A 19,685-nucleotide genomic window follows, 5' to 3' on the forward strand; every position below is an offset into this window, starting at 1 on the left:
AATGTCTCTTTTATCTTTGATCCGCCTCATAGCTATCTGGCCATTCACTTAGCTCACTATCGGACACACTGGATGTGAAATGATCTCATTTTATTGTCGTGTACTAAGTGTAACCCGGGTTTAGTTTAGATAGAATTGGCTTCGGATATATACAAAAACGCTTTAGGCCATTTACTTTCGTTATTCTTTGCCACTGAAGCATCGCCTCACAAATGCAGTATCTTCACTGGGGCAATTAACTACGTCAATTAGGGGGAAGAGAGACAGCAAAAACAGAAGGAGACACAAATGACTACTCCATATGTAGCAGCAGTATCACCGCGGCCGTGGCCCAGAACGCCTCCTGCTTCCTCGCTCGCTGGCTTCTTTCTCCTCCATCCCGACTTCGACTCCTCTCATGCGGACTCGCTCATCATTTCCTCGCTGTCGTAGTTCAGGGCCGACAATCAGGATATCAGCTGTTCTCATCAGCTGGTCTCTTCTGTCCAATAGCACATTAACACTATCATCTCACTACTGTCTCCTCTTAAATACCTAATCTCCCCCGTTAGACTGGAACCCATCATCTGTTTATAATCAACTTTGATCTTTTCTTCATTCCCTTGTCTCTCCTCATTGAAATGACTGGACGGGTTTATTACAGCCACACTGAAGGTGTTCTAATGGGAATTTCAACAAATATAACCAAATATGTTTTCGAAGCACATTACCAGCCCTCGTTTTGACATTCAAATCGCTGTCATTCTTACCCACAATGCCACTGCTGGTCGGGTTTTCCTCCTATCTGCCTCCACTTGGTAATATCACCCAGCATTTAGCTTAATTCTGTGGTATCTGTATGAGATTTGGCATCGCCACTGAATCCTGAAACAGTCTATTCTAGCGATAAGTCATCCTTTATCCTCTGTGTAGGTTTCTCTTCAGAATAAAACACGTTTATGAAGGAAACAGGTCCTCATCGGGAATTGTGCTAAATGTCATCCCAGGACTAATGCAAAATATGGATCAAAAAGATTTTGTCTATTTAATGTCCAAAATTGTTTAAATGTCTCTATTTCTCAGATGAGCTGAAGAAGCAGTTAGAGAAGCAGAGGAGGCAGACGGCAGCTCAAGGTAAGATACACGAGGTTATTATGGGATGTTCCCACAGCACAACTTTAACCCTTTGTTCATAGAAAAGCAGCATAATATTAAACTCTACCCACAAAACAGCTGAATAATGCATGGACGCTTGAAGCACTTGAATGCATCATAATGCAAACTCTCCACAGATCGCACTCTTGCCTTTTGTAGAATCATAGCTGAGAATTCAGGTTTGATTCAGACACCTGGCTCCTCCAGTATCCACTAATACGAACAAAGCTGTCACATAAAAACAATCTTGTCCCTGTTGTGCTCCTTGCAGAGCAGGGCTGTAGACACTGCAAATGCATGGTGGGTAGTGATGTATGTGCAGCGGTGCCACTTCAAAGCCTTCACAGTAGTCCTCGCTGACTGAAAGCTTAGTGACCAAAGAACTCTGAGACTCCTTCATTTACTCGTTCTGACCCTTTTTGATCGGCGACATAAAGGCTTTGATGAGGAACTCTGGTTGAAAAGCACACAAACATCTCCCTCCAGTGCAGACGCCCAAGGCTTTTCTTGTTATTTGGAGTCCCGCATCAGAGAGCACTTCCCAGCAGCCTGGCTTCTATTATCTTTGAAGGAAATGCACTCATTTGTACATGATTCACACTTACTAGCTTCTGGACTTGAAACAGTCACAGTCCACAGTTTTAAACATCTGCTGCCTTGCTTCTCTCAGCTGTAGCAGCAGGGGTCGCGGCGGAGGTCGACCCTGTGGACGAAAACCTGTGCAAACGCATCGAGCAAGAGAAAAAGACGTGAGTGTCCTGAACGTGCATTTTAATGTGTGACATGCCAAATGTGTTGTAGTGTCTCCGAGGACACGGCTCGGGTCTGTTAGGACTGTGCACATAAGATGGATGTGGTGCTGCTCATGTCCCCCGTCAGTTACAAGAGCACCGTCGGCCGTCTGAAGGCGCTGAGGACCGAGATTGAGCACCTGCAGCTGTTGTTGGAGAGGTCAAAGTTCAAGCTCCAGAAAGACTTCCAGAAGTGGTGGAGCCGGGAGGCTTCCAGCGTGCAGGTGACGCACCTCACTTTTCTCCACCCAATCTATGTGACAACACCACATAAAGCTCCTGTAAGCATGACGGCTCGCGTGTTGAAGATGTGTCTTCTGAAAGCTCCATATTTATGGATGTTTTCTTTTGTGTGTTGTCTGAATATTGGCCTCTATGGACACGTCGTAAGCTGATATGCATGCATGTCTGACTCGGGAGGGTTTTATGACACCTGAGCGTGACGCTGAACGGGCCCTGGTGGGAAGATGTGTAGGAGGAAAACACACGGAAAGTCATTTGTGATCCCGAACGCCTGGAGAGCAGCTGGGAGAGACAACGCAGCAACAGCTTCAATACATCCTAACAAGGACCAAATGTTCATGAGGCTTCTCAGCAGCACAGTGGGGGACAAGTAGTGAGTCAGCGTTTATTTCAGTCCAAAATAATCAGTTTGTGTTTGTGCTTAAATACTTAAAGGGATAGTTTGGGTGAACAGACAGGAGACCTGTGCACGGAGGCAGCAGCTAAACGGATTTAAGACCCAGAAAGAAATCAATATCAGTTCAAAGTCGAGCTGGAACGACATTTCAAGAGTATTTGTCTTTCATAAGTGAAGTATTTGGGAGTGAAACGGGATCAGCAGGCAGAATTAGATTTGATTGTTGAAAAGATTAGCTGACGACCTTCTCTGTGCAGACAGATGGAAGATGCCATGATGTTATTGGTTGGTAGTTGGTAGGTTGATGTGAAGCATCTTGTTTTCCAGTAGAACCATTGGATTGGTGAACAGTGAAGGACAGTTGTTGGTAAAAGCTGAGTGATGGGTTTAAATGGCCAAACTAAGAACATGTAACCGAGTCTCTGGTCTCTGGTCTCTGGTCTTACACGTTGGCCTTATGTGCAACATTTGGCAACTAAACTACGAAGAAGATGTTAAGCAGCAACATCTGACCGGCAGACACTGCTGGCATTTAACACGTTTGATCTTATGAGTTAATGGAGAGCAATCTCTCACATCTGAGCCAGTTTTTGGGAATTCATCACTGGCAAGAAGAGGAAGTCTGACAGACGGACAGACCTTACATGTGCAGTTTCTGCCTTCCAAGCAGGAAGCAGGCCGTTTAACAGCTTTGTTCATCCGTTCACTGCTGTGTTTTTGGAAAGCGTTACACATGTCATCGATTAGACTTTGAGTCGGAGATATGATGCAGCCAGACAACACGACATACCTGAGGTCTTCTGTTCCAGCTGACAGCGACATATGGCCACATTGTGTGATGTTTTCACTGAGAAGTGTTCCAGAAATGGTTTCTCTGTGATTGGGACTAGGGGTCGGAGGCCAGAGGTCACGCCGGGTCGCCGAGGGGAACCTTGCAGCCATCTTCACCTCGCACTCCAGGATCTGGGTGAGACGCGTCCTTCTGTCCCTCCAAACAAATGTAGACGCTGTGGTTCAGTGTGAGTCGGCTGGTATCAGACAGCAAGGAGCCACCTAACAAACAGGTGGTATTTCATATTCCATGAAGACGCAGGTTTTACATAGTTTTACCCTCAGAGTGACGTCAGCCAGCATCACTGCTCAGACTTACAAACGTTCTTACAAAGGTCCTACAAAGTACTGCTGTTTCCTCAAACAATGACCTTTAGAAGGTTTTCATATTGATTTACAAAAGGCTTCAATGTTTTATCTTCCCTGCTGGAGTTAGTTAGTATCGCCGTTCATTATTCATTCTGTCATTGTTATAGACTGGGAAGGCAATGATATGAGATTGAATTATTCTCTGGGTTTCCATCATACTTTCATACTGAAACGTGTATTAAATTGCATTCAATGTGTCATTAAAAAGGTCTTAAAAGGCTTAGCTTGAACCCAGTGAGCACATCTGGTTAGTGTGAACTACGCTGCCTTGTTGCTCCCTCTTGTGGTCAAGACGAGCACACGTGTGTGATGGTGCTGAGGAACAAAGAGCTTCATATACTGATGAAGATCTGGGGAATCATTGCGTAAGCATATTTACGACGTGCTCTCCTGACAGTGAACCTGGTCTGAGCAGCACAGTGAGAGAGTCTCCAGCCGGCCCGGACCCAAATCCAGACCGTTCCACCATTGTTCAAGACCTCAGGTCAGTCCCTGTCTTATTGGGTTCCTATGAGGTTTATACCGGATTATACTGCATGGTTATATTTCTGTGGTTTTCAGAAGTTTCCCCGTGAGAAGCGTGCCTTCGTTGACAGCTGACCCAGCAGGGCGTGATGAGGGCCTGGATGAGAGGATGACGGACCCTCCTTCCTCTGACTGGAGGTACACGGAGGATGACGTGGCGTTGAATGAATGTGTGACTTGGAAACAGCAGATCAGGGTTTTGGTGAAGACATGAACTAAAGTCGTAGACATGCGGAGGAAAAGCCTGTGATTAAGGTTTGCAGAAATAAATAACATATTGTTCAATAATGCATCGGAAAACATGGCAGACTGTAAACATAATTAAACCGATAAGTGAAGCATGAATCTGTGTGTGTGTGTGTGTGTGTGTGTGTGTGTGTGTGTGTGTGTGTGTGTGTTTCAAGTCAATGCAAAGAAGCATATTTCACGTTTGCAGTAGAAAAGTAATGTCTCCAAACTCTATTAACCAATCAAAAACCAGCAGTGTTGCTTGAATGCTGCTAGAAGTTTTACAATAAAACACTCAAAGAATAACTGTCTGTTCGTTTCCCCAGCAACGTGTTGTATATTAACATTATTTAGCACTGAGTTAAATGTTTTAACATCAGTCCTGATCCAACTAAAAATATTCATTCATTTTCATAATGTTACCATTTAAACACCACTTTGTTTACAGAACACCACAAGTAAAAATGTTTTATCATTTTCTATATACTCAATGCAAGGTTGTTGTTTTTAATTATGTCAATAATTAGCAACAGAATTGATATTCATGGCTTGCATTGAACACATGCAGCAGCAGCGCCCCTAGTGGAAACAAGGAAAACAACATTGCCTCAGTGCATAAATGAGGAAATGGCTCAACCTGGTGGAAAATAGTCAAAATTACTATTTAGAATTTTCTATTGTAATGGCCGTTGGATCAACAGCTGAAATGCCTTTTTAACTTTTATGCCCGATCATGTGATGTACCAATTTACCAAGACAAAATAAATAAATTTCTTCATATCTTTATATGAAAATAATAGTTTTTATTGTTCTTCTTCTTCTACTTGTATATCATCACTCTAAATGAATCATGTGGGCTTCAGGACCCTTTCCAGCACCAAGCTGTCCTTCTCCTCCATCCCTCTGACTGGAGACCAGCAGACTGACGCTGACATCCTGGCGTTTGTCAGAGCCCGGCAGAACCTGCTGACCAGGACAGGTAACACACACTCACAGGCAAGACACAACCAATTACTCAACGCTCCCCCTGGTGGTGTGATGTTACAGCACTTCTATATAGTTTACACCACAGTCTACAGTATATGTTCCATATTAGAAGTTTGGCACAAAGTGGACTCGATATCCAGGACAGCTGAGGAACGAGCAGAGACCGGTCAGAGGTCAGAGGTCAGCACCTTGGCCCTCTGAAAGTGTGTTTTCTTTCCAGGCGAGGAAGACTCATTTCATGCCTCTTTAGCACTATAGCGCCTGTTGACAGGAAAGCCCTTCTCCTTGGTTGCTTGGTAACCTGTATGGTGCTCTCCCTCCAATCAGAACAGCTCTTAAGTCAGTGGAGCATGCTGGGTGGGAGGGTCAGAAACATGTTTATAAAACAAAGAAAAGCACATTGTCGTTTGTTATTAATTGACGGCTCATATTTCTTTCAACCATGGACTTTATAAGTAGACAGAGTCAGTCATCCATTGGCTTGTGGACTTTAAAGGGTCGTGTCTACTAATAACCCACACACATGACGAGACTTTTCACACGTCACAACTTCCACCATTTGAAGCCTCTAGTTTGGCATTTTGGCCTTCGCCATGTTGTTTTGTTTTTTTAACCAGTAAGTGACAGAGAGGGAGGAGCAACCAGAATGTCACAGTCAACTTTAATGAACTGAATCACGCTGTGAAAGGGTTAAAGTTCTAAGACTAACACACGGACTACTCCCTGATCGGTAGCCTATAACCCGTTTTCTGGTCTGGTGGACTCTAAATGGACCTGTCAATCAGCAGGTAAGCCCCGCCCCCTAAAGCATCCCCTGCTTTCTGGTCTGGTGGACTCTAAATGGACCTGTCAATCAGCAGGTAAGCCCCGCCCCCTAAAGCATCCCCTGTTTCTGGTCTGGTGGACTCTAAATGGACCTGTCAATCAGCAGGTAAGCCCCGCCCCCTAAAGCATCCCCTGCTTTCTGGTCTGGTGGACTCTAAATGGACCATAATGTACTAAATGAACATCATGCTGGATTGAAGAAGACTTGAAACTAGAGATTGAGACCATAAACTCATGTTTACAATGTTTACTGAGATAATACATCAAGAGAGAAGTAGGACCATTTTCTCATAGACTTCTATACAACCAGTGAGGAGTCACCCCCTGGTGGCCAGCAGAGAGAATGCAGGTTTAAATTGGTTTCGCCTTTCAGAACCAGAGTTTCTTGTATCATCTGGATGTCTAATCTACTTTGTGTTCTTTAATGTATTTCAGGGCCGCCCCAGTGATAACAGGAAGTGACAACCTCCACGTCTCCTAAATGTGTATTAGACGATATTGAGTGTTGATAGACCGACAATGAAGATGTGCAAAGAAATCATCTCAACTGGATCCAACACATCCTCTCCTACGTTTGACTTTTCCTGCATCACTTGTTGTCCTCCCAGAGAGTCTGCCAGGGATTTAAAGGGCAACGGCATAAATCACAGCCTGCGCCGGCCGTTTGATCTGAACAAATGTTGTCTCAAGATATCAGAGGAAGGAGCGGACGACAGGAAACCAGCCGGCTCCAGGATTTGTTTAAAGAAGGGATCATCACAGGAAGACGTCACATCTCTGTAACAGGCAACACATTTTGTGTAAAATGTTATTGTGTAATATATGTACAGTACATTTCCTTGATTCTCTCTGATATTCTGTAAAAAATATTGAATAAATAAAGCTACAAGTTACTGTAATACTTTGAAATGTCTAAGTTGCTTTTAAATATTAACTTCAACTAATTCAACGGGACAGACTCTCTTTAGCCATTCTTCACAAACTTCAGCCATGGAGCGTAAACGTACGCATCATTAGTTAAAATCCTAACGTTTATTCCACATTACAGCAGCACTGGTGGAAATCCCCCGTAGTTACATTCCAACGGCTGCATTGAGGCGTTCTCTATCATCAAGTGTCTGCAAAAGTATGATAAAGCACATGAGATAATGGAAGCAAAGTATAAACAAATCAATTATTGTGCTGCAGTTTTTTCCCTAATGGGTCATCTGCTCCTGAAGGATCCATCTGTGCTCACTGCCGTAGAGGGACACAAGGAGGCGGAGCCTAACCCAGCATGCACTGGGGCCGAAGGCAGGGAGACAGGCCTCCGGTCTCTACAGGGCTTCCTTAAGACACAGTATTTGTAATTCAAATGAGGTTACGAACATTTCTTTGCATGTAGTAGATTCTTGTGAATTGAGCTCAATGCATGCTTTCAATTTAGTGCAGATAATATCAGTCAAACTTTATTCATTAAATTGAATATTAGCATTGGACCGGCCAATCCACAATTAAGATTTAAGTTCCTTAAAATAAGAAACCTAATTGGGTCGTTACATGAATCCAGATTCCATCCCTTGTGACCAAAGATGGTTTCATCCGACTCCCCCTTCCGCTGACATCCACTTGTGTGATTAAAACCAGGCCATCCTGTCAGTCCGACCGCGGCCACACATCTACCCAAACAACCTGTGAACACTGGAACAACCTGTTTGCATGGCTTTGCGTTGATTTGTTTGACAGATATCAACCATCTGCACAATTTGCATCCAGTTGCCTGGAAGAAGGAGTCGTCCTTGGTCAAGGCAAGTCATGATATCTGTTATTGGATAATGGGAGTATTCTTGAGATGACACATCCCTTCAGGAGGAGTTCAGGTTGATTCAGACTCATTGTTGCTGAATTGCTAAGCTTTCTAAGTCTGGACACCACACACACATGGTGTCTGTGTCTCAGCACGAAAGCAGCTTTGAGCTTTGTGGGCCGGCTGTGGCTCAGATGAGCAAGTCATCCTCCAACCGGAAGGTGGTTCGAATCCTGGCTCCTCCAGTCTGCATGGAAAGAGTCCATGGGCAAGATACTGAACCCCAAACTGCCCCCGATGCTGCAGGCGGCTCCTCTGCCGTCAGTGAATCATGAATGTGTGTAAACGTTAAAATTCACTGAATGTAGTGTGAAGGAGCCTTCAGTAGCTAGTTAGCTATAAAGGCACTATATAAACGCAGGTCCATCTACAACTTAAGGCTGATGAGGTATAAGAATCCCAGCAACCCAAACACACAGCATAAATCACACAGGCCCCCGTAAGGATGTAGAAATATTTAGTCATAATCACTCAGATTATGCTTGCAGCTGGTTTTCTCCGTTTCTACATCGTCTTGTATTCACCGCTAAAGCAGACAGCCTCCTTACTAAATGCACAGAAATCCCAATGTCACCATGTATTTGCAGTGACGTTGGGACTCTGAAACGTTCTATGATAATCACATCTGGAGGAATTGGCATCTCCTCTCAAGTCCATCATATTCTGACATCCTTTCAGGCATTTTTAAGGCGCCAGCTCTCTAAACAGCGCAGCCATAAAAGTCCTTTAGAGTCTCTCACATTAGCAGTCAGTCAAGTCTTTGGTTTACAGCCCATGCTCGAGGAGTGCTCTCTACACCTCTCCACATTCCAAAACTCACTCCCTCAAAGTAAACTGAGGAATCCAACAGCTTGTGTTGGAGCCTCACTCGATGAAACGACTCCCCCTCAACGTTGACTTTCATTGAAACCCTCCGGTATCGGCGCTCCACACTGCGTGCGCCGGCCGGGTGAAACATTAACTTTTGTCCCGCAAACAAGATGCTGCCACCGCTTCCTTATTAGTGGAAACAGTCAAAGTGGATGTGTGTGTCCAGATGTCGCGCTAATGGAGGAGAGAAGTGCGATCGTTGCCCCAGCAACCCATAAATCAAAGCCCAGACAGCTGTGGCACTCGGGCCAATCAGAGGAAGAGCATTGGGTCGAGATGTTTCACCTTCGGAGGATGATCCAGTCTGAGCCGTCACCCCCGAGACACCAGATCTTTACTCACTGTTGCCGTGATTTAAAAGTGTTTTTTCCACCAACCGTTGACGCTGCAGTAATGGACGCCATCTTTGTGGAGCTACTCGTGAGATCTGCATATTTCACCCAGACTTTGACCACTTTCTGAAGTGGTTCACCTCTCGTCTGAGTCCGAGCATCGGTCTTCTGGCTTCATTCCGGCGCTGGAGGAGGTTGATGGCGAGGTTCCAGTTGCTGCGGGTCAAAGTCAGCTGGACAGCACTTCTGACGGTGGCCCATTTCACATACCTGCTGGTCGGGGCCACCATCTTCCAGATTCTGGAGCGGGAGGCTGAGAGCGACAACCGGGACCACTTCCAGCTGGAGAAGTTGAACTTCTTGGCCAACTCCACCTGCCTGGACGGACCGGCCTTGGAGAAGTTTGTTCAGGTTATCTGGATTTTGTTTTGTGTCCGTTACTGATGGGTGACTGGATCGAGGATTGAGGGATCAATTGTATGATTAGGTTTGGTACATATCCATAAATGGTGTTGCAGTAACCTGACCTGATAAATCAATCGTGGGTCATGTGATTACTAGAGGATTTGCATTAGTGAGGTGAGTGTGACCTTATTCTAGGATTTGAATCCATTCCTTTGTGTTTGCAGGTGGTTTTGGATGCGTGGAAAAAGGGAGTGAATCCTTCAGGCAACTCGACAAACCCCACGAACTGGGACTTCAGCAGCTCCTTCTTCTTTGCCGGCACTGTAGTCACAACTATAGGTTAGCATCTTTACATGATTCACCATTTGAACTGATTTGATGAAAAGAGAATGACAAAGCGCTGCCTTGTCCGCAGGCTACGGCAACCTCTCCCCCAGCACCCTGTCGGGTCAAGTGTTCTGTGTGTTCTACGCTCTGTGTGGGATCCCACTGAACCTGGCCTTCCTCAAGCAGCTGGCCAAGTGTCTCTCCATCCACCTGGCTCGCCTGGAGAGGGGAATGGTCTCCGTGGCCCCACACAAGGTACGGACCTGTTATTTGCTGCCGAAGACAGATGTATGATCATTACCAGCCTTTTTGAGTCACCAAGTGTATCAGGAACTACCACAGCAACACATTCTCCCTCCCAGCTGGTCACGTTTAGTCCTGTGTCCAGCTATGATGCTCTCGGTACCCCGATAACATCAGTTTCAGAGTCAGGAACACCCGTTCTTTTCAAAATAAACTTCCTTCTTCACAAGAAGTGAAGCGAGAACTTTTTAGTTTCACACGGGACCTGAACACCTCCTGGCTCCCTCAGTATACTTCCTGCTTTTGAATAATACATCAGTTTCTCTGAGCGGCTAATAACGACGTAGATGGGTTCATGGTTTACGTATGATTACGTAGCGAGATGCACTTCATGACCCCGTTCTGATTGGGAGTCAGCGCTGATGTAATCCAGTTGTTGATCTGCGTTTGCCAGCCATCACTGTAGAGATCAAACCTGTAAAACATGCCCGAGTGATCTCACCCGTTTCTCTCCTAGCAAACAGTTGAGGCTCTGGCAGTGAGCTTGTTCTTGATCACTGGCAGCCTGCTGTTTCTGGTCATCCCTCCTCTGCTGTTCACTTACGTGGAAGGCTGGACGTTTAGCGAGGCCTTCTATTTCGCCTTCATTACCCTCAGCACCATCGGGTTTGGGGATTATGTGGTGGGTGAGTAAGGAGAGCAAACAGGCACTAATGTGGTGGAAAGATGCAGCGATGCCTTTTAGTGCTTGGAGACGATTGCTGGGTTGTAATGTGAATGTAGAAAGGAAGAAAATCTACATCGTGAGTCGATGTTTCCGCCCGGGATGAACTAACTATGTTGATTTTTGTAGGGAACGACCCGGGAAAGGACTACATCTCTCTTTACCGAAGCCTCGCAGGCATCTGGATCATCTTCGGCCTGGCTTGGCTCGCTCTCATCCTCAATGTGGGAGCCCGAATAATGGAGAACGTGGTTGGTCTGACTCATCCCGGCTTTAAGAAACAAGGGGAGGAAGAGGAAGAGGACGTGTCGTCCAGTAAACTAGAAGAAACGTCAAAGATCTGATGTTGGACTGTAGATGGGAAACGTCTACATTGTCTTCTAGATCTAATATTTATTAGGTAAAACATGTTCAGTGTGATTGTTTTCTGTAAATATTCTGGTAAGAAAACACATGCAGCAGGAACCTCTTTCATTATTCCTTCTTTAAATGCTTTCATTGTGCTTCACCTTGTCGCAAACATTAAATGATGTTATTGTATAATGTATGATTTTTTTTCATTTGTTTTTGTTTGACAATTCTACCTCAACCAAGCCAATGACTCAGTACTAAACAGTAGACCAGGGCCGGTATTTATCAAACTCCTTAGAATTACACTAGATCCCCTCTAAAGGGCCAATTTGAGCCTAAACGATGTGTCAGCAATAAGACACACTGACACCACTGACAATGTGTGTGTGTGTGTGTGTGTGTGTGTGTGTGTGTGTGTGTGTGTGTGTGTGTGTGTGTGTGTGTGTGCGTGTGTGTGTGTGTGTGTGTGTGAGAAGACTGAGCTTCATCATAACTTTAAAGTTGACCCACTTATCTTATCGCTTGCTTTACCCACATCCCAACAGTTTGTAATCAATAACAATAACAATAATCTACAGAAGGATATTTTGTTCCCAACTATTGTGTTTTTATCAAAAGGCTTGAGCCTGAGCCCCTGTGTGTTTGCAATGTCTGGCTCCGCCCCCTGGGAGTAACCTTAGGAGAACAATGTGATCATGTGATTAATCACGGTCCATTAGAAACAAGGATTTATCCTACATCTGCCTGATTGGTCATTCTGTTAAACATCCTGAGATTTTTACTGTGAAGTTATGTGCAAAAGAGTGCTTTTATTTGTTTTATGTTAGCAATTAACTTTGAAAATGATAATATTGTAATTCCAGAGCCCATGTGAGAGATTTCATATCTCCTCTGGCCTGAAGGCCTCGGGCTCCACAGGAAGAGCTGGGAAGCTTTGCTGCCCCCCGACCTGGCCTCAGATAAGAGGAGATTATAATATAATTACTTTATTATTACAAATATTTCAAATACATACATACAGGGAGTAAATAATGGGGAATTGACATGTTCTACTTTTTGGTAGTTTGATAAATCAATATGAATAAAATGTTTTGCCCCAGGAGGAATCCTGTAATGTTTTTGCCCCGACAACAGGTTGAATCGTGAACACCAGCTGAATAAGTGTGTGTGTGTGTGTGTGTGTGCGTGTGTGTGTGTGTGTGTGTGTGTGTGTGTGTGTGTGTGTGTGTGTGTGTGTGTGTGTGTGTCAGACAGAGAGAGATCATGTGAGTCCACATCTGTGTCTGTGTACTGATGGTAAACTGTGGTGAATTGAGCACAGAGTTCTATCTAAAACAAACACATTAATCAAGATGGTGGTGTGAGGTGAGCCGTGAGCACACAGCACTGATCCCAGAACGGCTTCTGGCCTGTCATGCTTTGTTAGTATGTTCACTCTAAACTGGTCAGAACGGTCACTTTCTGTTTTCTCTCACTTTCCAGAGAACCGTCGTCCTGGACGATGAAATACAACTTGTTATTTTTCTCCCTCCTAGAGGTTGTGACCAGTGGCGGTTCTAGACAAATTTTACTGGGGGGGCCAAGGTGGGGCCAATGTTTGATCAGAGGGGCACATTAAAAAATGGAAACAAATGATATGATGACTACTAGAAGAAAAACAACGTAGAGGCATACATATCATTTCACAAGTAACCATCCCGCCCTACTTAACACGGGCAGATACTGTTGATTACTTTACTCAATAAATGTATTATTTATCGAAATGCAACAGCCAAGACTGATAAAGTTACGTGGTTAACGTCACAACATTGCGTAGAACTAGCTAGGATACTGACATTCGGATATTTGCTTCTGCTTCGATGAGTTTGCTTAGATATTTAAACATAGCGAGATCAGACATTTACAAACTTGATTTTCTTATCGTAGTGAGGAACAACAGTAACACGGTTACGTGCAATAAATCACTTTACGAGATGAAATCGGTTTGCTTACCTTCGCCTCTTGCAACAAGACATTAGCTCCTCTCTTCAAAACTTGTGGCTGCCGTTCTCACTCTCATCTCGCATCCAGCAAGGCAGTGTTTGGGTGCGTCGCTCTAATTATTCCGTGTAGAGCGCTGAGTCACATTAGTTCCGCTTTTGGCGCTAGCGCATAAAATCGTAATAACTTGATCAATTTATTTCATTTTCATTTTATCATTCAGTCAGCTTATTCAGTCAGCTCTGGGGGGGCCACAGGGGGGGCCTGGGACATTTTTACAGGGGCACTGGCCCCTGTAGGCCCCCGTGTAGAACCGCCACTGGTTGTGACTGCTCCTGGATTGATGAGGCAAGGTCCATGACCTCATCGATGGGAGCTCATTTAGGTCAGGAACTCCATACATTTGACCTCATAGGTGCTATCTAGTAGTAAGTGTGACATCGTCCATCGGATTGTGGACTACGGTGGACTCAAGTTTGGCATTTTGGCTGTCGCCATCTTGGAATTTTTGCGACCAGTGAGGGCATTGACCATATTTGGACTGTGGAGGAGCAACGGGTGGATCTTATGAACACACACGGCAGAGCGGCACCCTTACTGGATCTGGATCCATCTGAATTCTGGTTTGAAGCTGCTAACAAAGTTAGCTTCATAATTCTAGGTCAATCATAAGGTAGCCCCGCACTAAATCATCCCCAGACCTATTTCAGAGGTCTTCAGGTTTTTCAGGCCGAGGACCCTTTGACTGATAGTGACACGGTGGAGGGACCCCCTATTACATATCCTAAAAAACGGTGTTGCTTCATAAATTGGGACAATAATCATCTGTTGGAGCCCATAGGGCCAAGGTACTTTGTAATGATGGATGTATACAATGCTAAGCCATTAAGACAATACTTGTTGACAGATTAATATATTTATAGAACATATTGTAATTCTATATTAGTATTTCTACATCACAATTCCATATTAACACAACAATTAACATTTATATGTGCTCATTAGATTTGATTAGATTCATGTTAATGTGTATTTTTAGACATTTTTAATTTTGGAAGAAAAAAAGTTTGGGATCAAATCTTTTTGGGGACCCCTTAACTCCCCTAAGGGTCCTGGACCCCCTGTTGAAGATCTCCGGTCTGTTGGACTCTAAATGGACCATAATGTACTAAATGAACATCATGCTGGATTGAAGAAGACTTTAAACTAGAGATTGAGACCATAAACTCATGTTTACAATGTTTACTGAGATAATACATCAAGAGAGAAGTAGGACCATTTTCTCATAGACTTCTATACAATCAGAGAGGAGTCGCCCCCTGGTGGCCAGCAGAGAGAAGTAGGACCATTTTCTCATAGACTTCTATACAATCAGAGAGGAGTCGCCCCCTGGTGGCCAGCAGAGAGAAGTAGGACCATTTTCTCATAGACTTCTATACAACCAGAGAGGAGTCGCCCCCTGGTGGCCAGCAGAGAGAAGTAGGACCATTTTCTCATAGACTTCTATGCAACCAGAGAGCAGTCGCCCCCTGGTGGCCAGCAAAGAGAATGTATGTTTAAGGCAGCGTTGTATTTACTTTTCAGGCTTGAAGGTCGCCGGCTGACCTCACCCATAGTTGTCACCTACAGCCAAACCTGCCCAGGTGTCTTTCTTGTTCCACTAGATTTGCATGGCAGCTCATCGCAGTGATTGAGGAGGATCATTTGCCTGCAATGCATGGAAAGAGGAGAAGCCAAGACGGCCAACCCTCACTCCTCGCTGTCCTCGGCTGCAGAGGTCGAGTCGCTGAGCTTGCCTGGATCCCAAGACTTTTCCCGGCGAGGCCGAGATGGAAATCAAGGAGATGTTCAACTTGGCCCGGGTGCCCTCCATCCTCATGCTCGGGCTGCTTTACGTGACCTACGTGTTGATCGGCGGGGTAATTTTCTGGAAGTTGGAAGGAGAGCTCGGACAGAAGGACATCGGCCTTTTGCTGCTGAACAAAAAGGTGCTGCTCGCGAGGTACAACTGTCTGAACCAGGAAGGCCTGGAGGCAGTGGCTCAGGTGAGGCTCGGGACATCCTCACCCATTAATACAGCAGGCATTGTCTACTGTTTCACTGTCTGACTGTTTAAAACCCACATTACAATCATATTGACCAGCTAAGTATTTTCTTTATCATCTTAACTTCTAATAAATCCCTCAAGTAATAACAGCAGTGGGACTTTTCAGCAATACGGGCTACAAGAACAACAAATCTGCATTATGTCGCTCCATGATGTGGCAGAGAGCTGCTTCCTCCATGCAAATACACTGCGTCTTGTCCTGACTTGATTTACACAGCACAAGTTATGCAATCTTTTGGAAACTTTTTTTTCTGTAGACCTTGAAATCCATTCTGGAGACAAACATGTCATGTTCTTAACACTGTTAAGCAAGAGAAACAATAGATTGTTGATAATGATGCCTGATGAGAGAAACCCTTCAGATCCTCCGTATCCATTAAGGCAGGACGATAACATGTAAATCCAATAAACATGCAGTGATACACTTGTTATGCATTTGGAAGGATTGCATCATAATTAATAACCAAAATTGTGCAGCTGAAAGGAAAAATGCATTTTTCAAAAATGTCTGCATCAAAAACTACCATGAATGATTAACTCATATAATTAAAGCAACATCAGCACTGATCATCACTACTAAATATGAATTCATTTTTTCAGAATTTCAACCCTTTATATGCCAACTTGTTTACATAATGCCACTAAGTTATTTTCTGTATATTAAATACAACAGGGAATTTTCATTTTAATTACGACACAGTCTGGGATATGTCAATGATTAATGACGATGATTGCATCAAAGACATGAGAAGGCAGAAATGCCCCAAGTGGACGCCAGGAGAATAGCATGTATTTGCCTCAGAGAGCAAACAGGAGAAAATCATGGAAAAGAATTAAATCCAGAAGCCAGAGCTGTAAATTGACTGGTTTAATAGAAAGCATGCTTTTACTCAGTTGTGGCTGTTGGATCAACATGTGTGGTTTTAATGGGTTCCAGTGGGAACATTTCTGTCCTTACGGGTCTGACTGTCTCTATTTTGCCTCCAGTCTTTATGATTATTATAGGTTGAACTTCTAAAGGTCTAAGAATGTATGCAACATGCATCACACAGACAAATTGATCAAAAAGTGAAACATTTAACAGCCCTGTCCGAGGAGAGGCACGCGGGTTAAAGACCTGTAACAAGGCCACGGGTCTCAGACTGTTATGGATTTCTTCTGCAGTGATTTCCCACCCTGGCGATGAACTCAAGACTTATGTAACAGACTGTGTCAACACACCAGCTCTGGCTGACCCAGCAACACATTCTCACCGCCAACTCGCCCAATCCCGACGCTTGGTCAAAGCCCCTGAGATCGATGCGCTACGTAACCTTTGTTTGCCCTCGTTTCAACATACATGATGCATAATCGTTACATGTCCTTTCAAAATAAACGTCCATCTTCATCCATAGTCACTAATGTAAATATTGGACCCAAATTTCACAAGCCATAAATCTTGAAAATGTACTTTGTTCTTTGCTTTAAGTTTGGCAGGCGACATGAACACTGGACTCCTGCATGAAAGTCCTGTGTTTGTTTGACCCATCCTGCACCCTTCCCTCCAGCCGAAACACACCTTAATGTGTGCACACACCAAACGATTGTGTTTAATCACGTCACCGTCACATTTAACCTCATTGCTGCTTCGTCTGTCTATAAGATGGTGAACAACTTTTAAAATGTTGGTTTTCTGAATGCAACTGGACTCGATCAGAGGTATGTTCAGTTTGAAGTTGCTTCATCAACACTTTACGTCATGTAAACCTCGTTTGTAGTTTCTCCACAGAGTCTGGTCCTCTGTACTAATACCAGCTACTATCGTCTTGGCGACCAGAGACAATGTCTTTTCCTTTTTCCCTGATTCAGCTACGTCAGTGACGCCGAGAGGAGAATCTCAGCGCTGATAGGTTTTCACGACACAGTGTCATGCAATCACAAATATGTGAATTTTGTGTATTTCATGTATTTGCTTCATTCACTTCATTTGTGTAATTTTAAATTCACTACATGACTACATCTTGTGTATTTGTGTCTGTTCTCTTCTATTTGCGTCCGTTTGCGTCGTTGCATTGACGTTGTATGCAATAGTCCGACAGGGAAAGATTTGCTTGGTGTTTGATGTGAACACACCATATTACTACGTCACATGCTCTTACCGGCGCTCATGCAGAAGAGAGTTAACATTGCTTACAGCTGCTAGAGGGGGCCTCCTTGTCCGGAGTTCCAGTCTGAGTAAATGTGTGTGTTTGAAGGTTTGGGAGTGAGGACGGGTTGTTGCTGAGAACTCTACTACGTTGACCTAAAGGATCAATATGTGCTGTAGTTCTGACCCAAGTCTATGAAATAGAACATGGTTTCTATTGAGTTTAACCATTTTAAATGTTGATCTGTTTCAGGTTGTCCAAGATGCGTCCAAGGTGGGCCTCAGTTTGAAAGGCAACTATACCACCGACGGCTTCTGGAAATTCACCAGCTCGGCTGTGTTCGCCGCCACTGTGGTCACAACTATAGGTAAGACGTGACGGACGAAACCCAAGAGATCTTTAAACCCAAAACAGGTCCAGCCGATGGAGGTTTTTAGACAACCTTTTGGTCAATGATTAATGAATGAAAGTGTAGAGGAATAAATGAAACATGATTGAAAACTCCGTGTAAACTCCTGCCAGTATGAGTGAGCCTCTCATTTTCGGCTTCTTTTTCAAATGTAATTCATGAATGAATACTTTTTTATTATTTTGGGTGTTTTCAAAGCAAAAGATAGGCTTTTACATATTAATTATTATCATTTTTAACTAACCCTGAATGAAGACTCGTTGAATCAATCTGTATATTGACTCATTTTGGACAACTATAATCATAATCATTTGGCTGAGTAGGCGATTAAACCCAGGCAGCTCATCTCCTCCCTCCACCACAGCGACACACTAACAGCTTACAGCTTTGCAGGTTATGGGAACATGAGTCCCAGCTCTACAGCTGGCCAGATCTTCTGTGTGTTCTTCGCACTATTTGGGATCCCGCTCAACATGGTGGTGCTCAACAGGGTGGGCAAGTACATGCTCGCTATCGAGAGGAACATCTCCGACTTCCTAGAGGGGAAGACCGGCCGGAGGGTGAGGAGATCTTCAATCACATAGTCTGACAGTGAAGTATGTTTCAGACTATTTCATTCTTTGGAACGCGTCTCTCGGCAGAGGTGTACCCGCTTTTTTGTCCACCTGGTGTCCTACCTGTCTGGAACGGCGCTCTTCTTCGTCATGCCCATGGTGGTGTTCCAGCTGCAGGAGGGCTGGACCTTCTCCCAGGCCATCTACTACTGCTTCATCACCCTCAGCACCATCGGCTTTGGAGACTTCGTGGCAGGTACGGCCAACAACAGCGTAGCCACGAAACCCGTTTACATTCTTCTGAGCTTATTTCAACACACTATACTTGAACTCACTGAGTCTTTCCCTTCACAGACAGTAATCCAGACAGGAATTACCCAGAGTGGTACAGCGTCCTCATGGCGTCGTGGATCTTCTTCGGCCTCGCCTGGCTGGCCCTCCTTATCAACCACGCCATCGACATCCTGGAGCGCCTCAACGCCCACTTCAAACAGCGGTGGGGGGGGGAGAAGCAGGAGGGGGAGTCGGGCAGCGCAGAGGCTGACAACCCTGACACACAGATGGAGGAGGAAGATGAGATCCAGAAGCCTCCGATAACTCAGCAAACTGCAGAATGAGGCGAAGATGTCATGGAGCCGACCTAGTTATAGGATTATCTGTCTGTAGATCAGGACATGGGGAACACGTATACATTATGGGATATGGCTGAGCCATGGCAGGGTGTGTGTGTGTGTGTGTTATCAGAATGTAAATGTTGAGTCTGTGATGATCTTCATACGTGACCGAGTGATGGTTTGTCAGTTTTGATCCTTTTCTGCTTAACTGCCACTAAAATATTGACTCATTTTTGCTGAGTCAGGTTTGTTTGTTTGAGGTCATGCAACATCCACATGCTCCGCCGTCTGTCGCCACTTAACTGGGAACATGTGACTCTTCACTCCGTGCTTGATAATAGACTTGGTTGAAAAGGAAAATCGATTCCAGTCTTGGGAAGGATTCTGGGTATCTATGGGTTGATGGTCAATAGAAACCTGCAGTCAGTCTATCTGTTGCTCTTTGACCCCTACGTGCGGCGCTCACG

The 19,685-nt window shown here is 44.6% G+C and overlaps 3 protein-coding genes across 4 annotated transcripts in view; all 3 read left to right on the forward strand.

The window, feature by feature from the left end:
* The window catches only part of kif6 (kinesin family member 6), a 59,130-nt gene extending 51,920 nt beyond the window's left edge, over window positions 1-7,210 (forward strand). Inside the window, exons 16-23 of one of the 2 annotated variants that reach the window (XR_014597453.1) lie at window positions 1,063-1,113; window positions 1,805-1,883; window positions 2,014-2,149; window positions 3,456-3,532; window positions 4,163-4,249; window positions 4,327-4,545; window positions 5,382-5,497; window positions 6,766-6,775. Coding sequence is in view for 1 of the 2 variants with exons in the window: in XM_084013737.1 (XP_083869863.1) it covers window positions 1,063-1,113; window positions 1,805-1,883; window positions 2,014-2,149; window positions 3,456-3,532; window positions 4,163-4,249; window positions 4,327-4,428; window positions 5,382-5,497; window positions 6,766-6,779 (662 nt within the window). In the remaining variant the exon portion in view is untranslated. Of the gene's footprint in view, window positions 1-1,062; window positions 1,114-1,804; window positions 1,884-2,013; window positions 2,150-3,455; window positions 3,533-4,162; window positions 4,250-4,326; window positions 4,546-5,381; window positions 5,498-6,765 lie in introns of both variants that reach the window. The other variant, XM_084013737.1, reaches the window with a different exon arrangement.
* Window positions 7,211-9,565: 2,355 nt separating this feature from the next.
* Window positions 9,566-11,421, forward strand: LOC311015858 (potassium channel, subfamily K, member 16-like; the record flags this gene model as incomplete). The annotated part of the gene is made up of 5 exons (XM_084013299.1): window positions 9,566-9,789; window positions 10,008-10,122; window positions 10,199-10,365; window positions 10,871-11,039; window positions 11,207-11,421. The coding sequence occupies exons 1-5, from the start codon at window positions 9,577-9,579 to the stop codon at window positions 11,419-11,421; spliced, it is 879 nt and encodes a 292-aa protein (XP_083869425.1). The 5' UTR covers window positions 9,566-9,576.
* A 3,816-nt stretch (window positions 11,422-15,237) lies between these two features.
* On the forward strand, window positions 15,238-19,221 carry LOC311015859 (potassium channel subfamily K member 17-like; the record flags this gene model as incomplete). Its single annotated transcript, XM_084013300.1, has 5 exons — window positions 15,238-15,453; window positions 17,894-18,008; window positions 18,444-18,610; window positions 18,692-18,860; window positions 18,959-19,221. The coding sequence occupies 5 exons, from the start codon at window positions 15,238-15,240 to the stop codon at window positions 19,219-19,221; spliced, it is 930 nt and encodes a 309-aa protein (XP_083869426.1).
* Window positions 19,222-19,685: the final 464 nt, after the last annotated feature.

Source organism: Eutrigla gurnardus, assembly GCF_963514095.1.
Source record: "Eutrigla gurnardus genome assembly, chromosome: 7".
In the NCBI taxonomy this organism is placed as follows: domain Eukaryota; kingdom Metazoa; phylum Chordata; class Actinopteri; order Perciformes; family Triglidae; genus Eutrigla; species Eutrigla gurnardus.